A 17,898-nucleotide genomic window follows, 5' to 3' on the forward strand; every position below is an offset into this window, starting at 1 on the left:
CCATAATAGATAATAGTAAAAAAATACTCGTTTATGTATAAACTATTAAAATCATGCCATTAAACAATACATAACTTTGGATATTTATAGATAGAATAATATTTTTATCTATTATAGTTTAGTTTAGATAGGGTTAAATGAATTTAAAAAATGAACCAACAATAAAAAATTGTAAAATAATATGTATTCTTAGTCTAACGAAAATTTTCAATGAAAAGGTGTGCACAATTTCGTCGTATTGTCCAAAGTATACCAAAACTATTATGTTTTGGTTAGGCAGGGTTTAATTGATTTTTAAAAACTAACCAACACCATCTGTAAATTGTTGTCTTAGTTCAATAAAAACAAATATGTATGACTAACACAGTTTAATCTGCACTTATTATGGCGGATCTTAACAGCCTACCTACACCTTTCGCTACTGTTATACAATAATATATAAATGTGTGTCATTAGTATTCCTGTTTAGATACTAAACAGGTAGGTAGTTATGTTTCAATTTAGAATACGTTTATTGGCATGACCCACCTCAAAAAATCATAACGTGTCAAACACGTCACGTTTTTTTGTCGACATCTAAAACAGTTAAAATAAACATAAAACTTTGTTGCAGTTACCGAATGATAGAGTACTTACAGCAAGTACAATTACGTAGCGGCGCTTTATCATTCGGCTATTGGCGTAGTTCAGGTGAATACTTCACTTACCAGAGTCACCTAGCGGAAAAATATGAAGCTTGCAATTTGAGGCATTTTCTTGAGAAAGTGTTTTTAATTAATAAATACGTATATAAAAACATTTTTTTTATTTATTTAAAGTCAAATATAAGCTTACAATTATTTAAAAAAAAAAATGTTACAAAATGTGACTTCGTTAAATGCCATCATAATATTATTATTTTGGGATCATGTTTACTATTGCTTTCTGTAATGTACAGAACATATTTTTGATACATAATATAACGTTTAACAAGTATAGCATGAATTCTTTCAATTTATAACAAATCGAGCTTCAATATTGTAATGGTACCAAAATTAGTAATTTGTCTCAAATTGCAAGCGTCGTATTTTTTTCCACTAGGTGCCTCTGGTAGGTGGATTATTGTAAAGTATCTATTCTAGTTCGGACGCAAGCCAAAACACGTGTAATAATAATTGTTCGTACCTACATATTTTACGAATGACTTTTTCGTGTAGGCTGTATTATAAATATAATAAAAATATGTATGTATAATATATTTAGAATAATTCGGGCCTAAACACCAATAGTTCCGTTTGTTACAGAATCATAATTTGACTTTTTTTTAAACAACAAAGTAGGTATTTAAATAATTACAAGATAAAAGGAACTTTTTATTTACCACGTTTTTAAATTTTCTGTTGAATCATTTATACTTGACAATCCTATATATTAATAATTTAGGACAAATAAGGCAATTTGTCCACAAATCATTTTTCTGCTATTTTGCAACAAACAAATTTTTATTTTTTTTTCCATTTTTCTGAAATAACTTTCCATACATACAAAACAGAATTAACTGAAAATAAATTCAATTCTACTTAAAGATAGCTAAACGTATTAAAAGAATGCATTGGCATCGTGTTCTGATATATTCTAAAAGTTTCAAATGTCTAGCTAGTCGGGACGTTAGTTAAAAATCGATTACAAGATTTGTACTGGATAAACAACTACCGGAAAAACAAGAATACGAGCTAAGAAAAACGTGGTAAAATGGAAAAGGTTCAACTAAGTGGAGAAGTTTAACTGTACGTACTTCAGGTTAATCTCTGTAATTGCGGTTCAACAGGCATTGAGATTAATGAGGACCTACGTGATATTTCCAGGTGACAATATAAAAATCAGTATTTTTTAAAAATTGTACCTAAGTTTGCGTTTTGAAAATAGCCGATAAACTGGATTATTTGTTAGTTAGGGTTAGTTAAGGTTAGGTTAGGTTGGGTTAAGTTAGGTTAGGTTAGGTTTGGTTAGGTTAATCTAACAAATAATCCAGTTTATCGGCTATTTTCAAAATGTGATTTCCGCTGTATTCCGTATAACCGAACAGTACCTTATTTTTTATGAAAAAAATGGGGAAAATCATTTTAATGCTCTTAGATACACATTAATTATTTAAAATGAAAATTCGGAGTAAAATACCATACATATGTAACAGTGATAATTTAACGTTTTTAGCAATAACTGTAACTTTAACACGTTTTACATTTTGATACTAATTATCAAAACTGAAGATCTTGGCATAAAAACATCAAATTTAATGTCACATACAGTGGCGGCTCTAGTATATTTTAGTAAGTGGGGTCAGATGGCGTGAAATATCTTATACATATATACATAATTAATATCAATCAAAACGTATATTATATTTTTATTAATAATTTGAATTATAACATTACTTGTATGTAAGTCATTTATTTTTGAGTATAGCTGTTGCTTTAGATTCTATGCAAGGCTCGAAATGGAACGGAACGCACCGGAGCGCCGTTCCGGCTCGTGAAATTTGTAAAATTATCGCTCCGTCTCGTGGAAAAAATATGTTGACCGTCTGAGCTAGATATGCCATAGAATAAAAAATCTGACACACTTATTTTTATAAAATACACATACAATTTGATGACTATGTAAATAACTTCAGAAAATTTGTCGAGCTCTCCGGTTCGTAAACTTTTCCATTTCGAGCGCTGATTCTATGTCAATGTACTAAACTTATATTTCAATAAATAATCCACCTCATTCATCATACCTAGTACCTAATATTATTTATCAAATTTATTTTACTAACGTGAGATGAAAACTTAGTACTTTAAAATACTAATAAAGAGTAGGTATTAACCATTGATCAATGGTATTAACAAATAATATAATTTAAAACGTATTTAATAGATAGATGACCGTTGATCACTGTTGTCTGACTGGCAAACTAAAGCGGTGTGTAGCAGGACATGCCCCGACCGACAAGATAATATAATATAATATAATAATAATATGTACCTACGTCAACTCTTACCTAGGTACTCACATTTATGCAAGACTGTGTATTTTGAATCGCATCACCGAACCATCACCAATACATGTAGGGCTAAACGTGCATATGACGTGCTTAATGTTCTACACAGTTACGCGATACAGAATTTTGAGAATCATAACTGACAATCGCATATAGCATCTCATAATATAAACATTGCTTTGATTTGAAAGGGTCCATCTCCCAAGTCCCCGCCACAGAGAACTATGTAGTCAGAAATCTGTTCCCAGAAGTTCTGTGATCCGCCGGTATCGTTGTAAATACGTATTTGCTATGTAGGTAGACTGTAGTGTAGTAGCATTAACAGGGTTGCGCCAAGAAACAAGAATCAAGGATGGAGAAACGGTGCAAATAAATATATAATTAATTTATACTTAAAAAAATAAATGTATTGTCCCCCGCCCCTGATTACACATATAATTTTTTCAGGAGAGGATAAAAGCATAATAATTATCTTGGTTGTAAAATGCATTTTTATTAATTTGACAATGAGAAATCATGGAGAAGCATAATATGCACTAGGTATAGGGTGCATTTATTTCGGTTAAATAGATATTAAAAAAAATGAGAGTGACGATTGCTGTCAGTTACTGACTTTGAATAAAGGTTAATAGATTGAAAGCAAAAAACACTAGGTACATGCAGCGCTTGAAATGGATATTTTTACGAATTGGAGTGCTCGATAATTTTACAAAAGTATTAAGAGCATACTTCAGTGAAACGGCAAATAATTTTCAACTATAGGTGCGACGAAATTTTGGACTGGCTGCCAATCGGAGATTGAAAGCACGTCAATTTGTTTTGTGATGGTGTCAGGGGAATTAATTCTTAAATCGTGTAAAGATGATTAGAATACGTTACCCATTTACTTGAAAAAGAAAACATGTCAATGAATATATTATTATTACAAAATAGAACAATAAACAACACTAAATGGATGCATGTTGAATTTTTATGACAAATTATGTTTTGTTCTGCACGCGTCGTTTGCACTAACTTCGTGTCGCGCAGTCACGATCGTCTTAGACCGTGCCCCAGCTGAAGTATAACTGCTGAAGCCTTAACCTATTTATCTAATTGTATTGGTATTTTATAGAAATGTGACCGAAACTGCGCTCCGGTACGCTTCGGTCCATTTCGAGCCCTGGGTACATATACTTATACATTAGAGTTACTGGTATACGTATATTAATCAATTACCTAAGTATACTTTGTCCGTGTTTATGACAGTCTTGACATATTTCTCAATTCTAACATGTTCGTTAAACCTCGTGAAAGTTAAGTGTTAAAATACAGTAGTGGATTTGTGCTGCAAATTTTTTTAAAGCACCAGCTTCTGAAGAATACGCACCTGTTTCACCTTTTTAAACATTCTGACGAAACGAACATCTAATATAATATATTCCTCAAGCAAAACAGATACCTGATCGACGACTCTACGAGTAGGAAAGAATAACATGGTTAAATGACAAAAATGTTGGTAAATACCTGAACGTGTCCAGTATCATAGTGAAGAGCACAAATTTTCCTAGCAGTGGCACAACAAGGGATGTCGGAGGGATGATCTCAGCAAGCAGCAAGAAGAACACAGTGAGAGACAGCAGGATGGAGATGGATAAGCTCACCTGGATCAAAATAAATGTTTATCATTAACACTATTGATACCACTGTGTTGACACCAAATATACATCTTAATTGTGCCTAAATTCCCCAATAAAAACCTAAACATAAACATAACCAGCTTGAAAGTATCTATAAAATAAAATCAAATTAATGTAATTGCACATCGCATAGGTGCGGGATATCTTGTGTCAAAAAAAAGAAGTGAGAAAACACTAGTGACATTTCTAATAGGGATTACAATACCGGTATTTAAAAACCGGTACTCAATTATTAATCGATACCAAAATACCGGTTTAAAAATCCAAAATACCGGTATTTTCGTATAGGTATTAAGATATCAAATAGGTGTATGTTTTTCAAAAATGAATTTAATGTTCCTTTTTCATTACTATTATATTGTATCGTATACTTATAAATCCTATAATATGTTTTATGCTACCAAAACCCAAATAATATATCGACTGAAATCAAAAAAGTTAAATAATATTAAATCAAAATCCCTCAAATATATTTACAGAATTGTCGCAATGAATTAAACATTTCGAAAAAGAAAACATCCGTGACAAATGTTCAATTATTCAATAATAAAATTATTGATGACTGTACAAGCCTTTAATTGAAGAAACTTTTCCTGCAGCCATACTATTTGTACTTAATGAACTAGTCTTTTTGAGGGCTTTAGTTAAATTTATCAATATATTCAAATTATTTTTAAAAATCACAAGTTCCACAATATTATGATTAATACAATGACATGTTTTTTAATGCCAACATAATAAATGTAGGTAGGTAGGTTTTTGATATAAAATAATATTTTAAAAAGATTTTAATATCTATATTATTGCTGATAAGTAACCTACTTCTTTTTTTATGTTTTAGTGAATACCGGTATTTACAAATTTAAGAAATACCAAAAAACCGTTATTGATATTTTCATTTGGTATTGTAAGCTATACTTTTGAGAGCGTGACATTAAACCGACTTTTACCAACCAACTGATTCAATAAGTTAAGAAATGAGACCAGGTCACCACGGCCTGGTTGAAAAACACTGGTCTAACGTATTTATTTGTGGTAATGTGAAAACTCCACTTTACTTATTTTTTAAATCTTTGTTGTCAATTATAATCCTTGAGATCTGAGTCAATTTAATAATAAAACACTACATAAGACTAAGCCTTGCAATACCGTTAGTTTGTTCAAAAAGTGCACGTGCATTTTATAATAGCTCTACGCGAAGAGCGTCTGTATTTCTGTTTGTAAGCCTTACTTGTTAACTGACTTATTAAGTATGAATGAACCAATTTCAAGGTACGAAATGAACCAAAGGCTTAGAAAACTTGGCATGGACTGCGCTTTGAACTCAAACTCGATTAACTTTCTCTCAAATAATTCTATTTCACTCAGAATCTTACTTATTTCACTTCCAGGGATTTGGCCATACTGGGTAAAATACCGGAAATGAAAAAAAAATATGATGCATTTCCTCTTTTTTTCGTAACATGTTGTTTTGGATAATACCTCACTAATTTCTCCGGAACATTAAAAGCCATAGGCAGTAGTTTCATCCCCTCAAATCTTCTCAAATCAGTTCGATAGTCAGTACTAGAGATCCTGAGCTATTTTAGATGCCTATGAATCCCGGGATTGATAAACATAATCCCGAAACTTTCGGGATTGATTCTTTTATCAATTTTTATGGAAAATAAAATAAAAACGAAATTATAACAGAAAAAATACTTTTAATAACAAATAACTACATTAGAAATAAACTGAGTTTGAATGGCAACTTACATATTATACCCATGTGTAAGTTGCCGATTCATTTTATTTTTTCACATAAATTAATAAAAATAAGAAAGATTGGAAAAAAACAATGCTTCGCACTATTAACAAAGTAATTCCACCATGATCTCATACGTTTTATGGCAGTTTCATATTTGGCTGAGTAATTAGATTTATGAAGCGGAAAGGCCATAAGTACACCATGATTTGCTTTACTATTTTAAATCTCGCTAACCCATCCAATAAATCTTTACTATCAGAAACAGCAATCTCATATTAAATTCACATTATCACAATTTTATTTACTCCATTAAACTTATGTATTTCCAAGATTGAACGTACACAATATTAACAATAAATGTCTTAAATAGTATAAATTATACTAGATATATTTTTGACCGATTTGTAAACATAATTTTTTTATATAAACAATGGAAAAAAATGCCAATTCCGGGATTGTCAAATTGTAATCCCGAAATCCCGGGATCAGAATTTTGGCTCGGGATTGGATTCCCTAGTCAGTACCTACTGTCAGTAGAATTATTTCATCGATATTAAAACGTAATATTATAATTATCAGAATTAGAATCACGTATAATATACCGCACGTTAAACAACGTCGCTGTTCCTCTTCTTCACGATTGTCGTGTGAATCCGGCCTAAAAATAGGAATTGTTCCAATTTGGTCAACACTCCAGGGAACGACTCAAAAGTGATTTTTTACGATATGACTGAAAATCTACCAATGCAATTAAGCATTAGACAAGTAACCTTTTCTTACCGTGAGTAAAAACCAAGGCATCTGCAAATTTTTGAATTTCGAGATTAAATGCAAAACAACTGCAAAAGTCGTGAACTTGATAATGTAAAACTGAAGTAATTGAAAGAACATGCAATATAATGTAGATATAAACCAAATATTATGTTTTTTTTTTTGAAACTCTATTTGTCCTAACAAAACGAAGACTTCAAACCCTAATATATCCAAAATATGTCTTTTGCAGATGCCTTGGTTTTACACTCACGGTGCGTTTTGTTGTTGAAAATATTATATGACTTGGTTTCCTATATATAAAAATAATTACAATATAAAAAGAACTTTTTATAAACACTACCACGTTTTTAAATTTTCTCTTGAATCATATAAACTTGACAATTCTATGTATTAATAAAAACTTTTTATTGTACTTGATGGAAATACTGAATAAATATAGAATACTGAAACGTCATTTTGACATTTCATATTAATTTCCATAGTAACGTGCGTATACATTAATAATTTAGTTGCTAGGACCCCCTTAGTAACCAACAATAATAACTTTCCATACAAAACAAAATTAACTGAAAATGAATTCAATTCTGCTTAAAAATGGCTAAAAGTATTAAAAGAATGCATTGTCGTCGTGTTCTGATATATTCTAAAAGTTTCAAGCTAGTCGGGAAGTTAGTTAAAAATCTTCAATCGTCCAATACAAATCTTGGACAAACAAGAAAAATGTATACTGGACACACAATAAGAATACGAGCTAATGAAAACGTGGTAAAATATTACCTATCAGTTATTTGTTTGTTACTTTCGAGATTAACGCTATATCATTATCGCGATGACAAAATCACGTAGCGGAGTACACGTGTCTAATAACATTATGAACAGTTTTCCGTGAAAATTTTTGTAACGCTATCCAAACAGCTGATGTTATTTGATACTAATCTACCTTCAATGGATACGATAGGAACAATTATTGACTATTTGAAGAAAGGGTTACCTCTGACCTTTGTATTTAATTCCTATAAATACCGACATACTGCTTTCGAAACGGAAATGTCACGAACAGAAACTTTTAGGCTTCGGCCACATGGGTAGGTGCTTCGCTAGTGCTAAGCTAGGTGCTATACTTGTCTACTAAAAACACTACTGCCGCATTGCACGTATAGCTGGGAGTATGCGAGGAGAGTATGGTTAACTTAAATGAATTAACAGGTTGGCGTGTGAAAATTAATCCCCAATTAATTTACTGCCTACTATTAAAAATTGATTAATTCTACAGGACGATGAGTATTGAAAGTTACCGATTCTAAATTATAATAATTAATAATTATGAATATCGTGGCTGAGATGAATGACGGCTCGATGGACGTTATGACGTTGCAAGAGATTTGAATTGAATGTTTATTGGTAGGTAAAAATACCTCCGTTTTAAATTGATTTAATAAAATGGAAGGGCGTTAGATAGGGCTGCGGTCAGCACCTTCTTAAAGGGAATGGGACGACTGGCCTCCGGACAATTGGACGCCGCACTGTCATAGACACCTGTAGACGAGGTATTTTAATCAGTTTCTATCTACTACTTAGTAATTTGAATTCATTTTACTCTTAACATAATGTATTATTTATCGCGGATTGAGAATTACCATGCCAAAGGCTTTATATAAAATAAAAAACTCTTTTTTCGTTGGAACTTAAACATATGCACGATTAAATCATTGTTTACGTCTGCATATTTACATTCTCACCAACTATTAAATCATAATATATTCATTGAAAATATAAATAATATATTATATAATAATATTGAATATTTTATCCTAACGTCTATTTATTATCACTATTATAAAAAGATAACAATCACCACTTATTATTAACGTCTATCTATATAAGTACCTAACGTCTATTTATTTTCAAATTCCGTGGCGTCCAGTTGTCCGGTGCCAAATCGTCCTAGACCCTTCTTGAACGTAGCGGTCATTCGTCTCGCCGTTGTGTGCATCTTTCTTTCGAAAGAATTCGCTTACAATGTGCAATTTGATTTTGTTCCGTATTACAATGTAACCAGAACTCGCGAATTTAGCGATTTAACAAATAATATTGCTGGTTTGTGTCTGAATCAAATGTCACTTAGTCTAGATGTCGAGAAAGGTGACTTTGATTGAGTACGTGTTGAAACATGATTTTGATGAATAGGAAATACATGATATCGTTTACATTGTAAGTTCACTTATGAAGTCTCAAATTCGAACTTGTTAGGTGCATAATGTCAATTCATCTCGAAGTACTCTTGGAGAGTTTCAACTTCTCTACAAAGAATTTCGGAAATACGCTGAAAAGTTTTTTAGTTATTTGAGGATGAACCAGGAAACATTTGTCTTATTGTTAGGAAAATTAAAAGAGACATTACAAAAGGTTGATACCTAGGGGCGGCAGGTTATATGAAAGTATGGTGAGGCAGGCTGGTAATCAATTTGCGGCAAAATTTCCACGTTAACATTATACTATATGAGTACGTTATAATGACCAAAGTAAATCCTCCGTGATGCCCTGCATTTTTTTTATCGCGTCGCTAATTATTGTAAGTTGTTGGTTTGTTTCATTCAGTTGTGTGAGAAAGCCGATTCCTTGCTCCTCTTTTTATTTAATACCTCTATGGTTGATACGTATTTCAGATGTTCTATAACACCCGAGGAACAACTTGTTGTAACATTAAAGTATGTTAAATCATTTTGCATCTCTCTGCCTCGCAATATTTTTCGTCTATGGGCACACTACGGCCCATGACGTCATTATTCATAACCTCAAAATATACGATGTTTGACGTTTGTCATACTGAAGAAATATTCTAACAACTCTACTTTCTACTGTTATTTTATTCAAAGTGACATAGTGGGTTCCACAAAGGCTCTCTTTTATAAACCGCTACTATCAAAACATCCTCCATCTTGTAAAATCACTAGGTGACACAATAAAATTAACCAACACGTTTGTTTGCCGGGAGACTCACTAGTAATAATCACGTAGCGAGGCGCGAAGCGTGCAGTGTGGCCATTGCGATAGTATAGTGTGCGTCCGTTTGCTAGGATATGTCGCCTAGCACGTAGCCACCAAGCAAGGTACCTAACTATGTGGCCTTAGCGTTACAGATATTTAAAAGTAGTTTAGTAGTTTAATAATGTATTCATATACATAGTGTGATGGTACAGTTTATGGATTAATATATTACTTTCAGTATATCGCAGTGTCAAAACGGAAAACATATTATTGGTAGGAAATTAAGGTAGGTAAGTACCTACCTATAATAATAAATCGTACTTCTCATTGCTGCCCATATTCAAATCCAGAAATGTCTACAGAAAAACTAAGATCCGGCTCTATAAAAACGCCATACGCACAGTTGTTGCATACGGGTGCGAGTCATGGACGCTAAATGTGAAAGCAGCTGATATAGTGTATTGCTTTGGGACAAAGATCCTGAGGCGGATATACGGACCCATGAATGATGGCGGGGAGTGGAGAATTAGGTACAACACGAAACTATACCGCGATTCCGCGAACCAAGATTCAAAACTCTCCACCTTCATAAAACTCCAGAGGCTGAACTGGGCAGGGCATGTCCACCGCATGCCTGAGTCACGGATACCGAAGAAGATCCTCGAAGGAAACCCAGGGAGGAAAAGGCCAGTGGAAAAGCCACGCACACGATGGGGTGACAACATTACAAAAGATGCCAACCAGCTGCTAAAAATCATGAACTGGAAGGTGCGGAGGACCGTTCCGGCTGGAGGACAGCGGTGGAGAAGGCCAGGTCTCGACTTGAGCTGTAGCGCCATCGAAGAAGAAGAAGAAAGAGTCCTTGGCGGCCAAAGTCTTGTCAAATCTGTTAATACAAACCTCTACTCTGTGGAGGCCCATATGATGCTATTAGGATCGGACATGGTCGAAGAAGAAGAAAACTTCATACTAGGGTTATTATCTATTATTTTTCATTAACCATTTTTTTTATTCAGCGAATAATTCACAAGATTTAAGGATGTAACGTTCCAATTATTCTTCTATTCTCGTGTTCTGATATATTCTAAAAGTTTCAAATGTCTAGCTTGTCGGGAAGTTAGTTAAAAATCGATTGATAGATTTGTACTGGATAAACAACCACCGTACAAACAAGAATACGAGCTAAGAAAAACGTGGTAAAGTAATACAAGTTTTAAAAAGGTGAACATGCGGCACATCCCCGCGTATTTACAGAAAAAAGCACTGGTTATAATAATATAGACTTAACTACCATCCGATGCCTAAAATAATATACAATACACAAATTTATAAAAAAATCTTTTGTTTAGCGTTTTTATTCGCGCGGTAAAAATCAGAAACATCGCAAAACGTGTAGTACATCAACCGCCATTTCGACTAAACGAATAAAGGAAACATTTTCAACAAAAAAAAAGAGATTCCATTGTTAGCCAATACAAGAGAATAATATCACAATAGTTGAAACCTTACTTATATGAAGCTGGTGGTATGTGTAGTAATATACTTACCAATTTGCTAACATTGCGAGTTAGCCAATATAATACCTATTATATGAATGAATAGAAACTATTATTCTATTCGCATTAATAACTAATTTACGATGGCATATAGCACAGATGATAATATAAACTAAATTTTCGTATTATTTATTGTCAGTGAGTTTTGTGTGGCAATTTAGTGTAATAGTAGAAAACTGTTTGTTCTTAATTGTTATAAGCAGCGCTCGAAATGGAAAAAATTTACGAACCGGAGCGCTCAAGAGTTTTCTGAAGATTTTTACATAGTAAAGTTATCAAAGTTTATGTGTTTTTTTTTTCATAAAATAAGTGTGTTAGATTTTCTATTATATGGCATATCCAGCTCAGACGGTCAAATTATTTATTCCATGAGACGGAGCGATAATTTTACCGATTTCACGAACAGGAACGGCACTCCGGTGCATTCCGGTTCATTTCGAGCCCTGGTTATAAGCCAGTGGTGGTGAACTTATGGTACGCGAGATGATTTTGCATGGCACGCGAATGTTTTAGTTTGAAGAGAGAAAAATAATAAGTACCTACTATAATTTTTTAAATACAAAAAGTTTTACACTCTGATTTTGATTGATTTACAGTGATTGAGACCAATCGGGCAATTATGAATAAAAATATTCATCTAACAAACCTGATGAAATTTATCGACAGACATTCAAATATAACAAAACATAAACACTGAAAATGGAAAAAATGGAAGTTATGGGGAATATAATAATATGAAAGAAGCTAAAATGCTTCCACGATCTCTTTGAAAATTAAAAAAACGAGGAAAAAATATTCAAATAATAAAAGATATGCCTTCGGCTAGAAACACGGTAAAAATAGAATCTCTAGAACTCAACAGTATTTTTTAAACTTTTAAAATAGCATTTTTAATGACTATTTTTTCCTCATGAAAAACTGCTCGGAATGTCAGACAGTCAAAAAATAATATTTGGGAAATTTTGGCAAGCGTAGGTACGTAAAAAGGTTCGCCAACCCTACTACAGACCGATATATATAAACATTGTTAATAAATGAACACTAATTAGCCGTTATTCGTGTAATTCATGTTTAATGAGGAACGAATGAGCGAATGGATTCAATCTTGAAATAGCTATCTAAAAAAACTTTGAGACGAGACATTTTGATTATTTAACCTCTACTTACCAACTCCTAGTAAACGACAAACATAAAGAATATGATTTTAAACGAACAATTTTGTTGTCCGCTCAGTCTCCGTTTCAGTCGGCTGTCAGTTAAACTTGCGTGTAAATGCTAAGCTCACGCGGCCGACTGAAACAGAAACGGAGAGGAGACAGGATGGATTTTTCATCAGTTATCTTATTCGTTTTTACAGTTGCCAGTTAAATTTACGTGTAAATTACTATGTTGCCGTCTTTTTTATACTACTTTTCTAATTTCCATATTACTTCTTCAAATATAGGTACTATGGTTTGAGTTACCCCATCTCCACCCGCCATGTATATGCAGCCGCGATTTGTGTACAGCCGCTTTCCATGACGCTATAAACGTGTCAGAACGAAAAGATTTTAGTGCCACACTTCGTTGTCCCGAAATGAAACAAAGCTGTACGGGACTGATACAACAACCATGCACCTTCGTGCTTAAATAAAGAGTTTAGAAAATAAAAAAGAATCCTGACTTGCTCTGCCGTCATTTATTTTTAATGACATGAAGTGTACTCTGTACCCGTGTACTGAAACTCTGCCGAAACAGAGCTCCTCATGAATACAAACCTTTTAAGAAATAAAATACAAACCATGAATTCAAACTTTTTTTATTATTTGTATAAGTATCAAAAATTAATACCATTGACTGAATGTACTTGGTGGAATTTAACTATAGTTCGTATTTTTGTACTATTCCTATTCTACTGTACTGTACCTATTCTTAATACTTTGGACGCGGAAGACGCACACGGCGCGTAATGACCAGGCGGCCGATCGATGTAATTAACGGGCATTTCAAAGGGGGCAATTAAAATCTCATTATATAGTCAGCAGCGAATGCGTTAATGGCCAGTTGACCTTGCCCAATATTGCAAAATGGGCATTACTATATCGAATCTGAGATTTAACATACATTTATTTTACATAATGGTAATGATATGGACGGGGAAAAATGCGTATAAAAGTACGTATGTTTAACTAATCTACAAATGATTTTCGTAGTTTAGTGCAGCGGTCCCCAACCTTTTGAACCTCGCGGAACACTAAACTCAAAATCTTGAATCCCGTGGACCACTACCACGTATTTTTTCCACTCTTGTCAAAAATTCGATATGTCAATATAATGATAAAAGAATTTAAATAAATAAACTTATTAACACAAATATTCATTACGAAAAATGCAAAAGAAACATTTTATATTTCATTTTTATTAAAAAAGAATCATTAAAATTATTAAAATAATTTGAATTCTACGTCGACATAGAGGTGCATGAAGGATTAATTACAAGTAACAGAAAGGTAATCAGTGTGACCTTTGTTGCAGCTTGTTTAAAATAAGCTGTTGGATTCTTGGTTCCAATGACTTTTTAATAAATACGAAAATTGCAAATATATTCAAATTACTCTGCGGACCACCAAAATCCTCTCACGGACCACTGGTCGTCTACGGAACACCGGTTGGGGTTCGATGGTTTAGTCCGTGAGGCGCTGACCTTTCAAACGGGGGTTCCTCGTTCGATTTCCGGCGAGGTCATAATAATATTATATTTATGTGATTTCCTCAAAGCCTTGTTTTTGATTGTTTCACTTATATTACTAATTACACTAGTATTTCATAACATTATAAACTGCCATTGTGTCCTCATGGCATGTTGTAGTGTTAAAAATAATATATATTTATTAAAAAAAATAAAGTCTTTCATTTTGGTGCCACAGTTGTTGCATTTTGTGATAATTCCCATAAGGTAATTTTATTAAAATCCTAACAAGTTACCTAGTTCCATTTTTTATGAGCAATGAAAATTTAAACCGTTTACTGAATGAATTAATAGTGAATATTATCTAATGTATCAACTACGGGTTTTTACAAACAGTTCCAATTTCCAAAATTAGTTTTTATACTTTTCTGTTACTTTGTAGCATGCTATTAATGTTTCACGTTGTTTTATTGTATTGACTTGTACAGCTGTATTTGTTACCCGTCTTAAATTACCATTGGTGAGTGCGCATAGTACCTGAAGATGCTAAAAGGCGAAACCCGGTTTACGTTTTGTAATGCGTCAATCAATATTTCACGCTCAACTTGTGATAATAACGTTTAAGATTTTGTGTTTCATTTAATAATTTTCCAACATTTGAACTGTTTTGAGGCCCCCTTTTTTTTAAATAAAACCGCTGCTGCTTTCACATTACAAATATTCAACAGTGTCATGCGGTGACGGCTGATAACATTCGTCACCGTTCAGGCAAAAGTCACCAACCCTAAAAACATGGTTTTGAGATATCGCAATTTTAAAGTTTGAAAATGCAGGAAAAATCAGATTTTATTGTTTTTAAGGTTTTATCTACAATAAATTATTTTCTCATGTCTTCTTAATAATTTCTTTAAGATAATTTTACTTTTTGATGCTAATTAAAACATCTGGAAGGTTTTGAAGGAAGCAAGGTAGCTCAATTATGGTTTGGTGACTTTTGCTTGTTAATAATCTGAACAATGTTAGCCAAAAGAAGGATCAGTAAAACTCACCATCCATAGTATAGTGACTTTTGCTTGTATATTTATAACGAAGGATTTTTTTTATATAGTCAATAATGTCTATTCACCTATAATGACTTTTGCTTGTTAAGTTTTTATCGAAAGTCATTTAGTGAAAAATAAATAATTCGGATTTAAGCAAAATTTTACTAACTAATGTACCGTGGTGAGTTTTGCATCTTAAAGAACATAATTTTATGCTTCGGGTGACATACTCAACTCAAAACTGCCATTTTCAGGGTTGGCGACTTTTGCCTGAACGGTGATGCATTTAAAATGATTTCCAAATTTACATTAGTATAAGATTATTATTGGGTACCTCCTACACCAGCCAGTCAATTACGAGTTCCGATATAAACTATCGCGGTATTGATCCATTAATTCTGGGTAACCTTCTACTTGTGGGTGGGTATGTGCTCTACTATTCAATTCACACACGAAAATCCACTTATGGCAACGGTTCGTTATCGGAATTCACAATCATTATTGATGGTTCCATGCGAAAATTGAATAATTTTGAAGTACAGTTTGCTGTTTTTGTTAGTATAAGTGCTATTTATTCGCCTTGTCAATGTACCAATAACTAATATAGTATACATTGACAATTCGTATCTGACATTCAACATTTTTAGCAGTGGACATACAAAATTTTGAAAAACACTTTCTGAGAAATATAGAATACTGAAATGTCATTTTGATTTCCATAGTAACGCACGTATATATTAATAATTTAGTTGCTAGGACCACCCCCTTAGCAACCAATAATAGTAGATTTGATTACGGATTTCTTCCGAAATAACTTTTCATACAAAAAGAATTATTAACTGAAAATGAATTCAATTCTGCTTAAAGATGGCTAAAAGTATTATAATTCAATTCAATTCAATTTTAATTTATTTTACATATTGTGGACATTACAAATTATAAGTTTAAGACGTTCACAACATGGCATTTAGAAACAAATAAATATTATTAAAAAAGTATTATGTAATATTGTAATTATGCAATATTAAGTTATTCTATAGTATAAATGTGTAAATACAAAAAATATGAAGTATATAGGTACAAGGAAGTACAACGGATGAGTTAAGCAGACCCTATTTTAAGAATTTATAAATAACATCCACCTATACTCATTCTCACGTAGATGGAATATATCAACATCCGAAGCAATTTGGTTGAACAGAGTTATTGCTCTACCAATTGGCATCACCAATGGCAGGTTAGTTCTGCTCCTCGGGAGAACAAACAACTGATGCTCCCGATTTCTAAGATAGTTATCAGGGACACACAAGTCAATATTACCAAGAATGGCAGAGTTCTCATTCACACCACGTATTAGTCGAAAAAAATACGTGGTAATAATGCATTGGCATCGTGTTATGATATATTCTAAAAGTTTCAAACGTCTAGCTAGTCGGGAAGTTAGTTAAAAATAGATTTCAAGATTTGTATTAGATAAACAACCACCGGACAAACAAGAATACGAGAACAAGAAAACGTGGTAAAAATAGAATAGAAAAAAGATATTGCAACCAGCAAAGTTTCCATATGGGTGTCCAAGTTCAACTGCTTACTGATGTACATCTCGTAAAAAAAAGAAAATCGTGGTAAAATTGAATAAACGTTCATATTGAATCTAATAAAATTGAAGACCGTATAGTATACGATCAACTCTTTTCGATAAGGAAGCTTATGGCGGACTGTGCCATGGTGAAATGTTTTACGTAGAATTTACATGTAACCATGGAACTTTATCACGTCGTGGTATAGGGGAGCAGCTTTAACCAAGTATTATTTGAAATATCCCTAATGCATTATTGCTGTTAAGAAATCTCGGTATGGGTCACATTAATTAATTTTATTAATAAACCTTCTTGCCTGGGTCTCGATATACGTGGTTTTAAGTTCCAATCGGATATGTTTTTTGCAAAGGCAAAGATGTGGTGCAGATGTGGTAATTACGGATGCCTTAAAACTAGGGATTGATATACCGGTATTTCAAAACCGGTATTCAATTATTTATCGATACCGAAATACCGGTTTCAAAAATCGAAAATACCGGTATTTTCGGTATTAAGAAAGCATACACTTATTGTATATTGTATACTATATTGTATATTAAATTTAGTGTATAAGTTTTATGCTGCCAAAACCAATAAAACAAAATCCTTCAAATTGTCGCGATGAATTAACATATTTCGAAAAAGAAAACATTCGTGGCGAATATTTCCAATTAGGTGCTTATTCTATTTTACTATTGATCGAACGTTGATAGTAACATCTAACAAAAGTTGAATTTTAGAGAGATTTTTCTGTACCTGGACTTTTTTAAAAATTAGCAGTTCTAAAATATTATGATTTTTATATATTTACAAAGGTCAACATAATAAATATAGGAAG

The 17,898-nt window shown here is 32.6% G+C and overlaps 1 protein-coding gene across 2 annotated transcripts in view; it reads right to left on the reverse strand.

The window, feature by feature from the left end:
- Nucleotides 1-17,898, reverse strand: part of LOC147078842 (acetylcholine receptor subunit alpha-like) — a 303,793-nt gene that overhangs the window by 48,854 nt on the left and 237,041 nt on the right. For both annotated transcript variants that reach the window (XM_085950067.1, XM_085950059.1), the window contains one exon: nucleotides 4,532-4,668. In XM_085950067.1, coding sequence (XP_085806193.1) covers nucleotides 4,532-4,668 — 137 coding nt within the window. The remainder of the gene's footprint in view (nucleotides 1-4,531; nucleotides 4,669-17,898) is intronic.

The sequence above is a fragment of the Rhyacophila brunnea genome, unplaced genomic scaffold (genome assembly GCF_057557595.1).
Source record: "Rhyacophila brunnea isolate RB1 unplaced genomic scaffold, BYU_Rbru_1.0 scaffold_10, whole genome shotgun sequence".
NCBI classification, from domain to species: domain Eukaryota; kingdom Metazoa; phylum Arthropoda; class Insecta; order Trichoptera; family Rhyacophilidae; genus Rhyacophila; species Rhyacophila brunnea.